This window comes from Hemicordylus capensis, chromosome 1 (assembly GCF_027244095.1).
Source record: "Hemicordylus capensis ecotype Gifberg chromosome 1, rHemCap1.1.pri, whole genome shotgun sequence".
In the NCBI taxonomy this organism is placed as follows: Eukaryota; Metazoa; Chordata; class Lepidosauria; order Squamata; family Cordylidae; genus Hemicordylus; species Hemicordylus capensis.
In genome coordinates, this window is record NC_069657.1 from 43,667,616 (window position 1) to 43,681,408 (window position 13,793).

The 13,793-nt window shown below is 43.8% G+C and overlaps 1 protein-coding gene across 2 annotated transcripts in view; it reads right to left on the reverse strand.

Moving 5' to 3' along the window:
• The window catches only part of TSHR (thyroid stimulating hormone receptor), a 119,837-nt gene extending 110,235 nt beyond the window's left edge, over positions 1-9,602 (reverse strand). The window contains exons 1-2 of one of the 2 annotated variants that reach the window (XM_053290602.1): positions 9,241-9,602; positions 2,473-2,797 (exon numbers count right to left, since the gene is read on the reverse strand). In XM_053290602.1, coding sequence (XP_053146577.1) covers positions 2,473-2,648 — 176 coding nt within the window. In that variant the 5' untranslated portion in view covers positions 2,649-2,797; positions 9,241-9,602. The other variant, XM_053290681.1, reaches the window with a different exon arrangement.
• Between the last annotated feature and the right edge of the window lie 4,191 nt (positions 9,603-13,793).

A 13,793-nucleotide genomic window follows, 5' to 3' on the forward strand; every position in this document is an offset into this window, starting at 1 on the left:
GCGTCTTGGCCACGCTAGAGCATTACAGAGTCTTGAGAACTGCCTTTTAAAAACATAAGCTGCTTTTAAAAATTTTATTTATTTTATTTTATTACATCTTATATCCCGCTCTTCCTACAAGGAGCCCAGAGCGGTGTACTACATACTTAAGTTTCTCCTCACAACAACCCTGTGAAGTAGGTTAGGCTGAGAGAGAAGTGACTGGCCCAGAGTCACCCAGCTCGTTTCATGGCTGAATGGGGATTTGAACTCTGGTCTCCCCGGTCCTAGTCCAGCACTCTAGCCACTACACCATGCTGGCTCTAAATAGGTATAAATAGGTATAATTTTATTTAGCATGTCTTATTTATTATAGCATCTAAATGTATACTAGCTCCTGTTGACACAGTAAGCTCATAGGTAATTTGTCATTATTTTTATGATGCAGCATTCAAAAATACTTTGTAGGAGGGAAACTAATTAAAAGCTGTAGGATTTGGAACGATTTTTTTTTTTAAAAAACTCTTTAACCATTCCTGAAGCAATTATAGTCAACTTGAATTAGAAACTAATTAGCATGGGAGTTTTCAAAGGTACACTACATCTTCCTCCATTATTTAGCTTTATTGTAGCTCTAAAATGTGCTTTACAGGCCCTGGAGTCTGCCTGAGTACACACAATAACTAGGACTTGAATAATCATCTGTTTGAAACATTTCAGAAAACCTCCATTATGATACAACTCAAAGCCCCTGGCAAAATGAAAACAAATGCTAACTAATGTAATTTAAAAGCACCATTCTGCTACTAGTTCTGTTGAACAACAGCATATCTATGTGCTTGCCTTCAGGAAAATGGTAGTTGCACTCCAAACTCAAAAGCAGCAACATGAAGACTGATAATGCTCACTGAAAGTATCTCCTGGGTCAGTATACAGAACAGTGCAGAGATACTTGCACAATTTTTTCGTACGGGGTGTGTGTGTGTATGTGTATGTGGACTCAGACACAAAATCTATTTATATCCATAAAGTACTACTATACTTTATACTACTATAAAGTATTTAGTAGCAGTCTTTATATAATAAGCTGGTTCTCACACTGGTAAACTTTGGAAGCTGTGTGCCTTCCTGATGCTTAGTTGTCTATGAGCAAAAACCTAGGTAGGAGGAGGGGAAAGTGATTGTAGAAGGCAGCTGCAGGCTCTGAAAGAATTTCCTCCATTCTTGATAATATGCAGGGTAAAGTGGGTAGGATGGCGCTGTTGGAGCTTCCCTTGATCACTCCTACACGATCACTTCCCCCTCCTCCTGCTTAGGTTTTTGCTGACACAACTAAAAATCAGGACCGTGCATAGCTCCTGAAGCTGGGTAAGAGGCTTGTTCTATTGTCCTACCCAACTGATGACTGTGAGATCAGGCTCAGTATGTTGGAATATCTTAGGTTCTTGTGGCACCTTAAAGACTAACAAACTTACTGTGGTATGAAACTTTATGACACAATAAGGATGATCTCCTCTCCCTGACTTAGATGGACTAGAAAATAGGGACAGTCTGTCAGTGTTGTGCTTGTTGTTTTCCCACCAGTCTAAGTTAATGCACCGTACTCTTCCAGTAATGTCTTAGCAATAAATAGTCGAGTTATCAGATGAGGCCCACTGTGTCATGCTATTCATAATTTTTTTCAGTTCTTAGAAGTTTCTTGTTGAAACAGAAAGCCATTGTCTAGCACAAATTTTCTAGAGCTGGGCAACTCTTTCTATTTCAATTGCCAAAGAACCCCAGCATGTTGCAGATGATGCTGGGACATGTTCTAGGCTACAACAACAAATATTTATACACCGCTTTTCAACATGGCGGTTTCCAAAGTGGTTCACATAGAGAACAAACAAACAAAGATTGATCCCTGTCCCCAAAGGTCTCGACATCTAAAAAGGAACATAAGATAGACACCAGCAACAGTCACTGGAGGTACTGTGCTGGGGGTGGATAGGGCCAGTTACTCTCCCCCTGCTAAATAAAGAGAACCACCATGTTAAAAAGGTGCCTCTCTGCCCGGTTAGCAGGGGTCCATGCCCAGTTCATGTGGAGCACTGGCTATGCCTGTTGAGTCTTACATTCATGAACTTAGAATGTGACCTACAAAACATATTGCAAAGGAAGACGTAGTAAGTGGCAGGTAAGCCATTTTTCTAGGATGCTTGCCCACCATTACTGATATCTTCTGACTGAGGAAGCCCTATTAGGCCTCCAAGAAGGAATCCAAGGGTTCCCTAGCACAGTTTGACCACTGTCACTGCAAAGGAAAGTAGATAATGCTGCTTTGCCTGCATGCATAAAGCCTTGTCATGCACCTTTGTTTACAGAGCAGTGGAGCCTCTGCTAATCTTCAGATGTTATATCCATCTTCACCCATACTGGACTAATGGGTACCCCATCCAAATACAATGACTCATTTTCCAATATTCGCCCCACCTTAATAAGCTGCATACTCACAAAGTCTGGGTGCTTCGTGGGAAGCTGGGGATGGAATCGATCTCTGTGCAGGTGATCTTATAGTGGTGCCAATCTGAGCAGTCACACTGGGATGACGGGCACATTTCTGTGCTTCTACTTTCCAGTCCCATTGCCAGCCAGAGCAGCAGATGAAGAACTGTTGGCAACCGCAGCATCTTCCTGGGGCTATTGCTGTAGCTACTTCATCGCCCTGTATGGCCCTTCTCCATAAAAGGAGGACAAGAGGTGAGAAACCTTTCTCTGAGAACTAAGAAGCAGAGCGCAGCCCGTGTCTCTTCAGAAAACCGCCTCCACTTGATTCTTTCTGAAAGGACACGTAAAAGTCTGATAAGCAAAAATAAAAAGACCCAAAGAAATTTCCTTCAACTCTCTAAGTTAACTCTGCCTAGTACACATCCAAGGATTCCCATCATCATTAACACCAGCAGAACTAGTAGCACCACTCCACCCTCCCAACCAAAAGCCAGCATCACGCAGTGGTTAGAGTGTTGGACTAGGACCGGGAAGAACCCACATTCAAATTCATTCCATTCAGCCATCAAGCTCATGAAGCTCACTGGGTGACTGGGCCAGTCATGTATCTCTCAGCTTAACCTACCTCACAGGGTTGTTGTGAGGATAAACATATCCATGTACACTGCTCTGGGCTCCTTGGAGGAAAAGTGGGATTTGATTTGATTTTTTTTTTTTAAAGAGAGATCCATTATGCTGTCTGCATACACCCTACTTTTAAAGAGTCACTTCCAAGCAGTATTCCAAAGTGCATCCTCACTATTCCATCCATAATTCTCATGGGAACATAGGTAATTGCCTTATACCGAGTCAGACCATTGGTCCATCTAGCTCAGTATTGTCTACACCAGGCCGGCTCAACTTCGACCCTCCTGCAGATGTTGGCCTACAACTCCCATAATTCCTGGCTATTAGCCACTGTGGCTGGAGCTTATGGGAGTTGTAGTCCAAAAACAGCTGGAGGGCCTAAGTTGAGCAGCCCTGGACTGATTGGCAGTGGCTTCTCCAAGGTTTCATACAAGGTTCCCAGCATTACCTAGACATGTCAGGGATTAAACCTGGGAATTTCTGCATGCAAAGCAGATGCTCTACCTCTGGGCTACAGCCCCCATCCTCTCTCTTTAGTTGATTCCTGAAAATGTCACACACAGAATTGTATTACACTTTCAAGATTGTCTCATATACTTCTTTCCTTATAGCCTGCCCTGCCTAACTAGCTTCCTTGTTACACTATTCTTAGTTCCACCTATCTTCTCACAGGCTGTTCCCCCAAACAGAACAAAACAAGAAAAAAAAACATTCCAGGGTGTTCCAGGGAACTACAGCTAATGAAGCAGGGAGGACAATGGCTGGAGCCTAAGTGGTGTCAATCCTGTTGTGAGTTTGATCGAAAACAGGCGAGAGCAGATTATCATGCCTACCATGTGGCTGGGGTGGCAGTGAAAAGAAATAATTTGAGTGTCCCTCCAGCTGAGTTTTTCTGGGTAGTGCATGGCCTAGCAATGTCAGGCCAGAGGAGGATGGGTTTAACACCATTGGAGGCCTGCTGTGACAAATTTGCAAGGCACTTCCAGGATAAAATTGCTCGAGTTTGCAAGGAATTGGACTCCACAGTTGGAGATAGTTTTGTGGAGGTTTCCGGAGCACTGCCAGGTCATGTTATCTTGGATCAATTTCAGTTACTGTGGTCTGAGGATGTGGACATGCTGCTTGCAGGGGTCCGGCAAACTATGCCCTCTTGATACATACCCATCGTGGCTGATAAAAGTGAGCCAAAGGGGTATGGCTGGGTGGGTTCAGGAAGTGGGATTGTCCTGCTGGCTCTTAAAAAGGCAGTGGTGCGTCCCCTTCTCAAGAAGATGCCCTTGGACCCAGAAGGGTTGAACAACTATCACCCAGTCACCAATATAAATAAATAAATAAATTTAAATAGATACATTTAAATAAATAAAAATAAATATACCCTTTTGGGGCAAGGTGCTTGAGAGGGTGGTGGCAGTTCAGCTGCAGGCACTCTTGGAAGAAGCAGATTATCTAGACCCATATCAATCCAGCTTCAAGCCTGGAAATGGCACTGAAATTGCCTTGGTTGCCCTGATTGATGACCTTTGTGGAGAGAGGGACATGGGGAGTGCAACCTGGTTGGTTCTCTTTGACCTCTCCGCAGCTTTTGTTACCATTGATAACGGTATCTTCCTGAGAGGCCAGGGACTGGGAGTTGGTGGTGTTGTTTTGCAATGGTTCTGCTTCTATCTCTGGGACCAATATCAGAGAATAGTCATGGGAGACTTTTGTTTGGCACCCTGGGAACTAACTTGTGGGATTCCTCAGGGATCAGACTTGTTGCCCATGCTTTTTTATTTATTTATTAACATATTTCTACACCACCCAAAACTCATGTCTCTGGGCGGTCCACAACAAAACAAAAACAGAAAGCAAAACATTAGCCAAAACAAAAACGAAAAGTTCAAAACACCACAACAACTCAAAATCCTGAAAAGAATATTTTAAAACAGCATGAAAACCATCAAAACAATATTAATTAAAAGCCTGGGTGACCAGATGTGTCTTTAAAGACTTTTTAAAAGCTGTCAGAGATGGAGAGGCTCTTAACATCTATATCTTTTAACATCCAGCCCCTGGGAGTTGTCATCAGGAGATTTGGAGTGAGGTGCTATCAGTATGCTGATGACACTCAGGTCTCTCTCTCCATTCCCTCTGAATCGAAGAGGCAGTCCAGGTGCTTGACCATCGCCTGGAGATGGCAATGGGCTGGATGTACACCCACAAATTGAAGCTGAATTCAGACAAGACAGAGGTTCTGTGTGTTAAAGGTTCTCGAGTCCAGGAATTAGGGAGATGGCCTGTTCTTGATGGGGTTGCACTCTCCTGGAAGGGACAGGTGCATAGTTTGGGGGTATTATTGGATTCATTGCTGTCACTTAGAAACATAGGAAACTGCCATATACTGAGTCAGATCATTGGTCTAGCTAGCTCAGTATTGTCTTCACAGACTGGCAGCGGCTTCTCCAAGGTTGCAGGCAGGAATCTCTCTCAGCCCTATCTTGGAGAAGCCAGGGAGAGAACTTGAAACCTTCTGCTCTTCCCAGAGTGGCTCCATCCCCTGAGGGGAATATCTTGCAGTGCTCACACATCAAGTCTCCCATTCATATGCAACCAGGGCAGACCCTGCTTAGCTATGGGGACAAGTCATGCTTGCTACCACAAGACCAGCTCTCCTCTCCACTTGAAGCTCAAGTGGCTGTGGTAGCAAAGAGTGCCTTTTTTCAGCTCTGGCTGGTTTGCCAGCTAAGGCCCTTTCTGGATGGAGATAGCTTGGCCACAGTGCGGGCCAGCAGCAACCACATCACCCAGGACAGATTAAGGAGGATTTGGGGGCTCTCAGGGGGTATGGAGGCCCTTGACTTTGGCCCCGATGTCCAGGGGTAAGAGCGCCATTGAGTGCCACACATGAGAGGGCCTTCTCCATGATAGCCCCCAGGTTATGGAATGACCTCCCTGCTGATGTGTGTCAGGCTCCTTCATTATACATTTTTTCAATGACTGGTGAAGACACATCTCGTTATCCTAGCCTTTGGCTCAAAGTAGGGTTGTTCTCTTGTACTATGTTGTTTTATTTGGTTGGTTTTTACAGGTTTAGAATTTTTCAATGTTTTTAATTGTTGTTTTTGTTTTTACAGGTTTAGAATTTTTCAATGTTTTAATTGTTGTAACCCGCTCTGAGGCCATGTGGAACAGGGTGGGATATAAATGCAAATAAATAAATACATAAAAATAAAATAACAGCCATCCTATATTGTATTGTTTGGTTAAACTAAAAGAAGGAGCCAATCCCAGTCCCAGGTCCCAACACCAGACTAGAATCTGGGCCTGCAAGCCAGGAAAACCAGGAACTGAAAGCCCCAGGGTCAACACCCACAGAGCCTGTGTCTAAGCCTCTCAACAAAACTAGCCGCTTCCACACTAAGTGTAACATATAAACAGAATTAGCTAGCCCTGAATTGTCTCAGGCTACCACAGGGAGCAGCAGAGTGCACTCTATGAACCCTCTTCACTGTTTACCAGCATTCTGTAATAGAGCACTCACGGAATAAAAGTTGGTTGTTACTCAAGCCTAAATGGTGTCTGCCTATATGTGAAAGACGAGAACTCATTCTTGGTACTTCCCCAAGGTGAAGGAGAAATGCAAGACTCCAGGCCAGAAGGCTTGCCCCTTTAAATCTCTCAAGGCAGGGAGGCGGAGCTTGGGAGGGCTAGGCTCAACCTGGAGGCATTGAAGACCTTATTCCTCCTCTGAGCTTTGTTGGAGCAAGTTTTTCCACTTGGAGCGCTCAGGGTTCTGGAACCCCACCTTGCTCTGCTACGTCTTACTACGCCACACAGCCTATTAGAGCTTGTAGGCTTCCCCACCACCACCCTTTTCTTTTCTGTGGGAAGGCCCAGGAGGACAGGCATATGAAGCAGCAGATAAAGTATTTTGCCCCTTTGAACAAGAATAGGTGAGCTTTGAATTAGATTCTGCACTTCATTGAGCAAAGACTGTCCAAATGAAGTGCAATGCCATCATTTACTATCCTATTTTTCAAATATGCTGTTCTGAGCCGCCCAAAGATGGAAGTTTGGGGCGGCATACAAATTTGATAAATAAATTAAATGATAAATACATAAAGTATTACAACATAAGATAACCAACGGGTAAGAATAGATTGACTTTTATTAGAGAATGTTTAGCATATGGTTTACAAAAGCAACAGTGAATAGAATTTCCTACACCTGATCTTAGCCAAAAAATATCATTTAAAAAAACCAGAAGAGAAAAGAAACCTTTAATAATGCCGCCCTCCCCTCACAAAAAAAAAACCCTTCTAACTTTACTTTCAAGTGCTTAGAGAATCTTGGATAAATACAGTTTTATGTTAGGTCAGTTGAGGTTACTTCAAGTAATGATCCCAAAATTCATTTTGCAAGAAAATATGGATAACTTTGAATACTGGAAAAGACATGATTTACATTGATATGGAAATACAACGATAAATAATAACTTCCCATCACATGGAAGATGTCAGACAGAGATCTAAAATGCCTTTAAAATTTGCAAGCAAGACATTACCTAACAAAATGGTTAGATTTAGAGCAAGAATGGAGTCAGGAGATGTAGTTATTGATAAAAGACACACTTTCCAAAATACATACATTGATTATAATTAAAATATGAACTGGAAAGTTAAAATATGAACTGGAAAGAGATAATCACATGGATTTAAAAATATCACAGCACCCTGTGAAACCTGAAAATCTCTCAGGAAAGGTCACCAGCATTTTTTTTGCCTTTTGAGAAGGTTGACCACAATGATTGGAAGCATCTACTTGAGACTTGCATTTCCAGAGGATCAGATTATGATGGCTGTTCATTTTATTTAGCTGTTGGGAGCTACAGTTGCATCATTAATTTACAAGTTCCTTCTGCATTTATATATAAATTGATGCAATTGTATGTGACTTGCAAGTAGTAAAATTAAATGAACAGCAATTATAGTCTGCTTGCTCTACTGGAAATGTAGATATTAAGAAGACATTGTGGTGGACCTGTTCAAAAGAAAACAATACTGGCAAGGTGTTTCAATACAGTATATGGAACGGAATGGATAATAATGGAGTTTGAAATTTGGTGAGTTCTTTTATTACATTATTATACTAAGAATCTGAGATCATGTCCAAACAGAGAAATTACTAACGATATGGTTTTTGCATCTATGATGCTCTGTTCAAGAAACAAGAAAAGATCCTTCCAATAACGAATTATTATCTAAATGTTGAGACTGCACATTAATGGTATCATTAACAAAATATGTTGGAAGGAAGGGAGGGAGACTAAGGCTGGGCATGTTTAATCAGAAACAGTATTTATTTGATTTCATAATAAGGAATTTGGTATAGATTTATAGAATTTGGTATAGATTTCTTAGAAAGAAATGAAGATGGTTTGAGCACGTTATAAATTTAGAATACATTAAGAGCTATTTATGCAGATATAATTTGTATTTATGGGGGGAAAACAGACAAAAAAGTTTGATGGTATCCTCCTAATTCTGGGCACTGCTTAATTCCGTAGATAATCCACCAGCACTGTCCCATATATTACTCTGTATGTACTCCATTATCTCCCAACCTATACTCCACCCTATCAGTTTACTTTCCCACCTCCTCAGAAGTTAAATCTCAGGACAGTCATCAGAGGAAACGCCCAACAGTGCCTTTGCAATTTTTTTTTGGCGTGGCAGGTCTCCTGGGCATCTTTCTCTAAGATCTGCATGCCAGGCAGAAATTCAACAGGTGAAGCTGTTTCCTGGCGAAAGAGTAAGGGATAAAATTATCCTTACTGGATCAATCTTTATCTGGTTATGGGGAAATCTCCCCTGTTGTATCGTTATCTGTTGAATTTACCTCTTGTAACAACGGGGAATTCTTCTTCGCTGAATCTTCACCTGTTGAATTCACTTGTTCCCAGGATGAGGAAACCTTCACCTGCCTGTAATACCGTCATTTAAAGGCGCACAGGAGCCCTATCAGGGAGATCCCATTATAATCAACAGGCCACATATCAAATAGGAGACCACTCTTCTAAGCAGCAGGTTTCGTTGTTTCCATGAGCGCCCGGACACCGCATCCCCGGTGCTACAGCAGCGACTGCACAAACATCCCCCTCCTCCTTACCGGGACTCAGAACTGCGAGATTCGCTGGCGGGACTCTTCTTCCCCCCGTGTGCGCTTCCAAGAGCGTCCATCCAGTCCCATCAGGCGTCCGTAGTCCAGGCGCGCCACCAGCGACTTGCTATAACTCCAAGCGGCCCTGAGAGTTTTCGCAAAAAGTCCGCTACTTAATACCGCTATCCCACCCGCTTGGGCTGCCGCGACTTCATGCTGGCTCTCGATTGCCATCTAATGGCGGCTACCGAGACTGCGCCAAGGATAAGCTCTTCGGCAAGAATGGCGGCCAAGAGCGGATACCGACGCATCAAGGAGGAATCTCTAAAAAGAGACCCAAGCACGGCCAGAAGCCGCATAGCTCCTCCTCATCTTTTTTAGCAAGGTAGAGGGGTGTGTGCAACTCCAGTTTCCGCGTGGAGAAGGGAGTGGACTCTCTGCACGTGTTGAAACAGTCTCTTGTGTTTGCTGCACATCTGGAAGCTGCTTTGGAAATTATTATTACTAGCCGAGTCGGCTAAGCAGGGTGGAGGGTTTTGCCCTTTGGGGTGGTGGGATGGAAATGCCCCCCCCCCACACACACACACCCCTCCCCTGGGCTGCGACATTGTGGCACATTTCTGTTTGCATGTCTTCTACTGCAGGGGATTAAGGCTGAAATCCTCCACACATTTACTAGGGAGTAAGTCCTATTGAAATTAGTAGGCTTTACTTCTGAGTAAACACGCATAGGATTGCACTATAAACTGAGTAGGGCTTGTATCTGGAAGGAAGAAAGAACCCGCTCTTCAGTTTCTAGTGGGGTAGAGGAAGAAAGAGCTTCATTCCCTGGATTTGTTTTGAACTGGGAGTGAGTCCTTCCTGCTAAAACTTACCTGAAAAGGAGAAGTTTGCATGTTACTCAGAAATTCATTTCACCGCGCTGAGCTCAATGGAGTTTCCACCCCTTGAATGAATTATTGCAACCTCAAATTGATAAAGCAACAACAACAAAAGCACAAAAAGCAGAGACTTGTGATACCTTCAGGATGCACACACAGTAGTAAGCATACACCATAGGTATGCTTACTCAGAAGTAAGTCCCATTGTGTTAAATAAGGTTTACTCCCAGGAATGTATGTGTGAGATTGCAGTCATAGACTGACTGTGGCATAAGCTTTTGTGGGCTAAAGCCCAGTTGGTTAGATGCAGAAAGTAAGTCCTAACCCACAAAAGAGAGAAATCTGATAGTCCTTTAAAGTGTGAAGATTTCCTTTGAGCCCGGTTATAGAATTGTTCACCAAGGAACAAGATGGTGTGGTGGTGTTATAATAAATAATAAACAAACAAATAAATAAGCGGGGGGGGGGGGCGGATTCCCACTTGCTGCTGATCAAGAAAAAGGTTTCCTTCTGTTTGTCAATGTCACCCAGCTGCGGTGCAAAGTTTTCTCATGTTTTGCTTTCCATAATTGTTAGTTGCCTTGAGTCTCTTATGGCAAGAAACTCAGGGTATAAATTTTGGAGAAGTATGAGTTCAGGTTTGGCTTAATCTGAACTAATATTCAACCATATTGTGTTGAAGCATGTACAGATTGCATTTCTCATCTTTTAATAACTACAACCCACCATTCATGAATCTTGGATAAAATGCAGGGCATATGTCAAGGAGTATAGTCTACTGGACAATCTAGGTGAGAATACAGTTTAAGATAGGAATATAGGAAGCTGCCATATGCTGAGTCAGACCATTGGTCTCTCTAGCTCAGGACTGTCTTCACAGACTGTCAGCAGCTTCTCCAAGGTAGCAGGCAGGAATCTCTCTCACGACAAGTCATGCGTGCTGCCACAATTCCACTGCCTTCTCAGTGCCTCTGGCCCTGCCTGAGATAATAATTCTGGCAATTAACTATATAATTATATAAACATAGTTATATTTATAACTATATCATTATATTTATAATGATATAGTTATGACTCTAACTATATAAACCACAGGGTTTTCGTGTTATCTATACCTTGCAACTAGTTGGGGTAGTTAGCAGAGACATCGGGCCAGAGGAAGGAGAGATAAGCGGTGACGGGGGGGGCATTTAAGAATCTTGTCTCAGGGCCCACTCCAACCTAGTTACGCCCCTGTAGCCGACCCTTCACAGAGCATCTGTGCGCTCTTTGGGGCTGGAGGTTACCTCTCCCCCCCCCACCACCACTTTCTGCCCCAATCTCTGCTTCCGGGCCCAGTCGCCTCTCCCCCCCACCTTTTCCCCCCCCTCCTGGGCCTTGCCTCAATGGCTGGGCTGGATCTGCTGCCGCGGCAGCCAATCCTCCTGGGTGCGCCTTACCCAATCAGGCGCCCCCGCAGCCCAGCCAATCAGCTGGGCTCTGGGACACACATTCCAAGGCACACCCAGGAGAATTATATATATAGGTATACATTTTATATCCCGCTCTTCCTCCAAAGAGCCTAGAGCGGTGTACTACATACTTAAGTTTCTCCCCACAACAACCCCCGTGAAGTAGGTTAGGCTGAGAGAGAAGTGACTGGCCCAGAGTCACCCAGCAAGTCTCATGGCTGAATGGGGATTTGAACTCAGGTCTCCCCGGTCCTAGTCCAGCACTCTAACCACTACACCACACTGGCTCTATCATTCACTTGTGAAACTTGCAAGTATATTAGCAAAGAGATTTGTTTGAGGTAGATTCAACCTCAGCCAAATGGGGTAGGTTGGAAGGCATGTAATCCCACCCAGTGCTAGATAATAATGCTAGCCTAAGCTTAGGGCTGTAGCTAGGGGAGAGGGGGCCTGTGTTCACCCCTCTCCCTGGTGGCCCCTCGGAGTGAGGGAGATAATGAAGAACATAGGGAGGGGTGGGGCCCTCAGGAGCTGGGGGTGGGGGCTGGGTTCTTTGAACCCATCCGCTGAATTATAGCTGCACCCCTGTGGCCTACCTAAATGGGCTTTCAAGGCCGATTTTAGCCCATTCCATCTAGTGCTACTGCAGGGGGCCGGCCACAGCATTTTGGGGCTCCTCATGTTGGGCTAGGGCTCTGTGCAGAAGACCAGCAACAGGGCAGGGCTGGGTGGAGGGAGAGGGGGATTAGGGTTGCCAACTGCCCCTCATTATGTGGGATGTCCCTCATTTCAGGGATGAAGTGTTGGTCCCTATAGGGACAGCATTTGTCCCTCATTTTGGTGTGGCGGGGCAAGCAGCTTCTTATTTTGAGAAGTTTTCGGTTGAAAAGTACTATAACTTGAATATGTTCTAAATAATAACAATGCTGGCATTCCTCAATATTATTATTTATTTATTTATTTATTTTATTGAATTTTTATACCGCCCTTCCTAATTTGGCTCAGGGCAGTTTACAAACAAAACAAAAACAGTTAAAGTCAGTCAACAATAAAAACAAAAAATTTAAAATACCATAAAACAATCAGTTTAAAAAAACAATAAAAAAAACCCTACAAAAAAATCCCAATACATTAAAAACCCCTTACAACAATTTAAAAGTGCTGGAACAGGCCAAACAGATAAGTCTTAAGGGGTGTATAACACAATTAAATATACGTCAATGATACTCAGGCTCTTGATTACCACACTGTATACACCTCCCCCAGGGGTGGGCTAACACATAGGCAATATAGGCACTTGCCTACGGTGGCATATTTTGAGGGTTGGCAAATTTTGGGAGTGGTGTGCAAGTAAAGGGCTTGGGTCGGGAGAAAGTAAAATCTTCCTTCTCTACTTTTTAAAAACCGCCACTGCGTAGCTGGGTGGCGAAGGGATGGTGGCGAGGATGACAGCAAAAGCTCCTCCCACAGGCCTGCTTGTCTCCCAAATGTCAGGTCAGGCCATTTTCGGACCATTTCAGGGATCTCTGCGCATAGAAACAGATTTAACTCCCCACTCAAGCCCTTTACTTGTAAAGGGGAATCTTTGCCAGATCCCCCTTTACAAGTATAGCCATCGAACCCTTCAATATGGGGTAGCAAATCTTTGTTTGCCTACAGGAGGCAAAAAGCTTAATCTGTTAGAGGTTGTTGATTTTTACCCACAACAGGTAAAACAGCAGAGCACTAAGGAATGAGCACACACTCCAGTTACAGAGTAGGTAGCAGAGGATGGTTTGGATATTCCAGCTGTTTAGAGAAAACACATGGAGATCCTTGTATGACTAAACACTAAATATTTATTGGTTAAATACACTTAGATAGGAAAGACCTATCTCTAATCTAAAGGACTACATAGTGGATAGGTAAGGAGAGAGAGATGTTTCCATCTGCTCTCTAGGAGGAAAAGAAGGATTGTGACTCAGCACAGGAAGTGCTGCAGAGTCAGTTCAGGGGTCATAGAGTAGGGACAGATAGGGAGACCCTGACTCACTGTCTCTACTCCCAATGCCCCTAGTGGTCATTAGGACAGTTGGTGCAAAAGGTCAATGCACTGGAAGTTCATCTCCAACACCCCTTCTCATCGCCTGTCGCACCTGGTCACGACTCCCATCTTCTCACGAAGCACCTGGAATCTGTCTTTGGATAATGGCTTGGTTAATCCATTTGCCAGCATCTCTTCTGTGGGGCA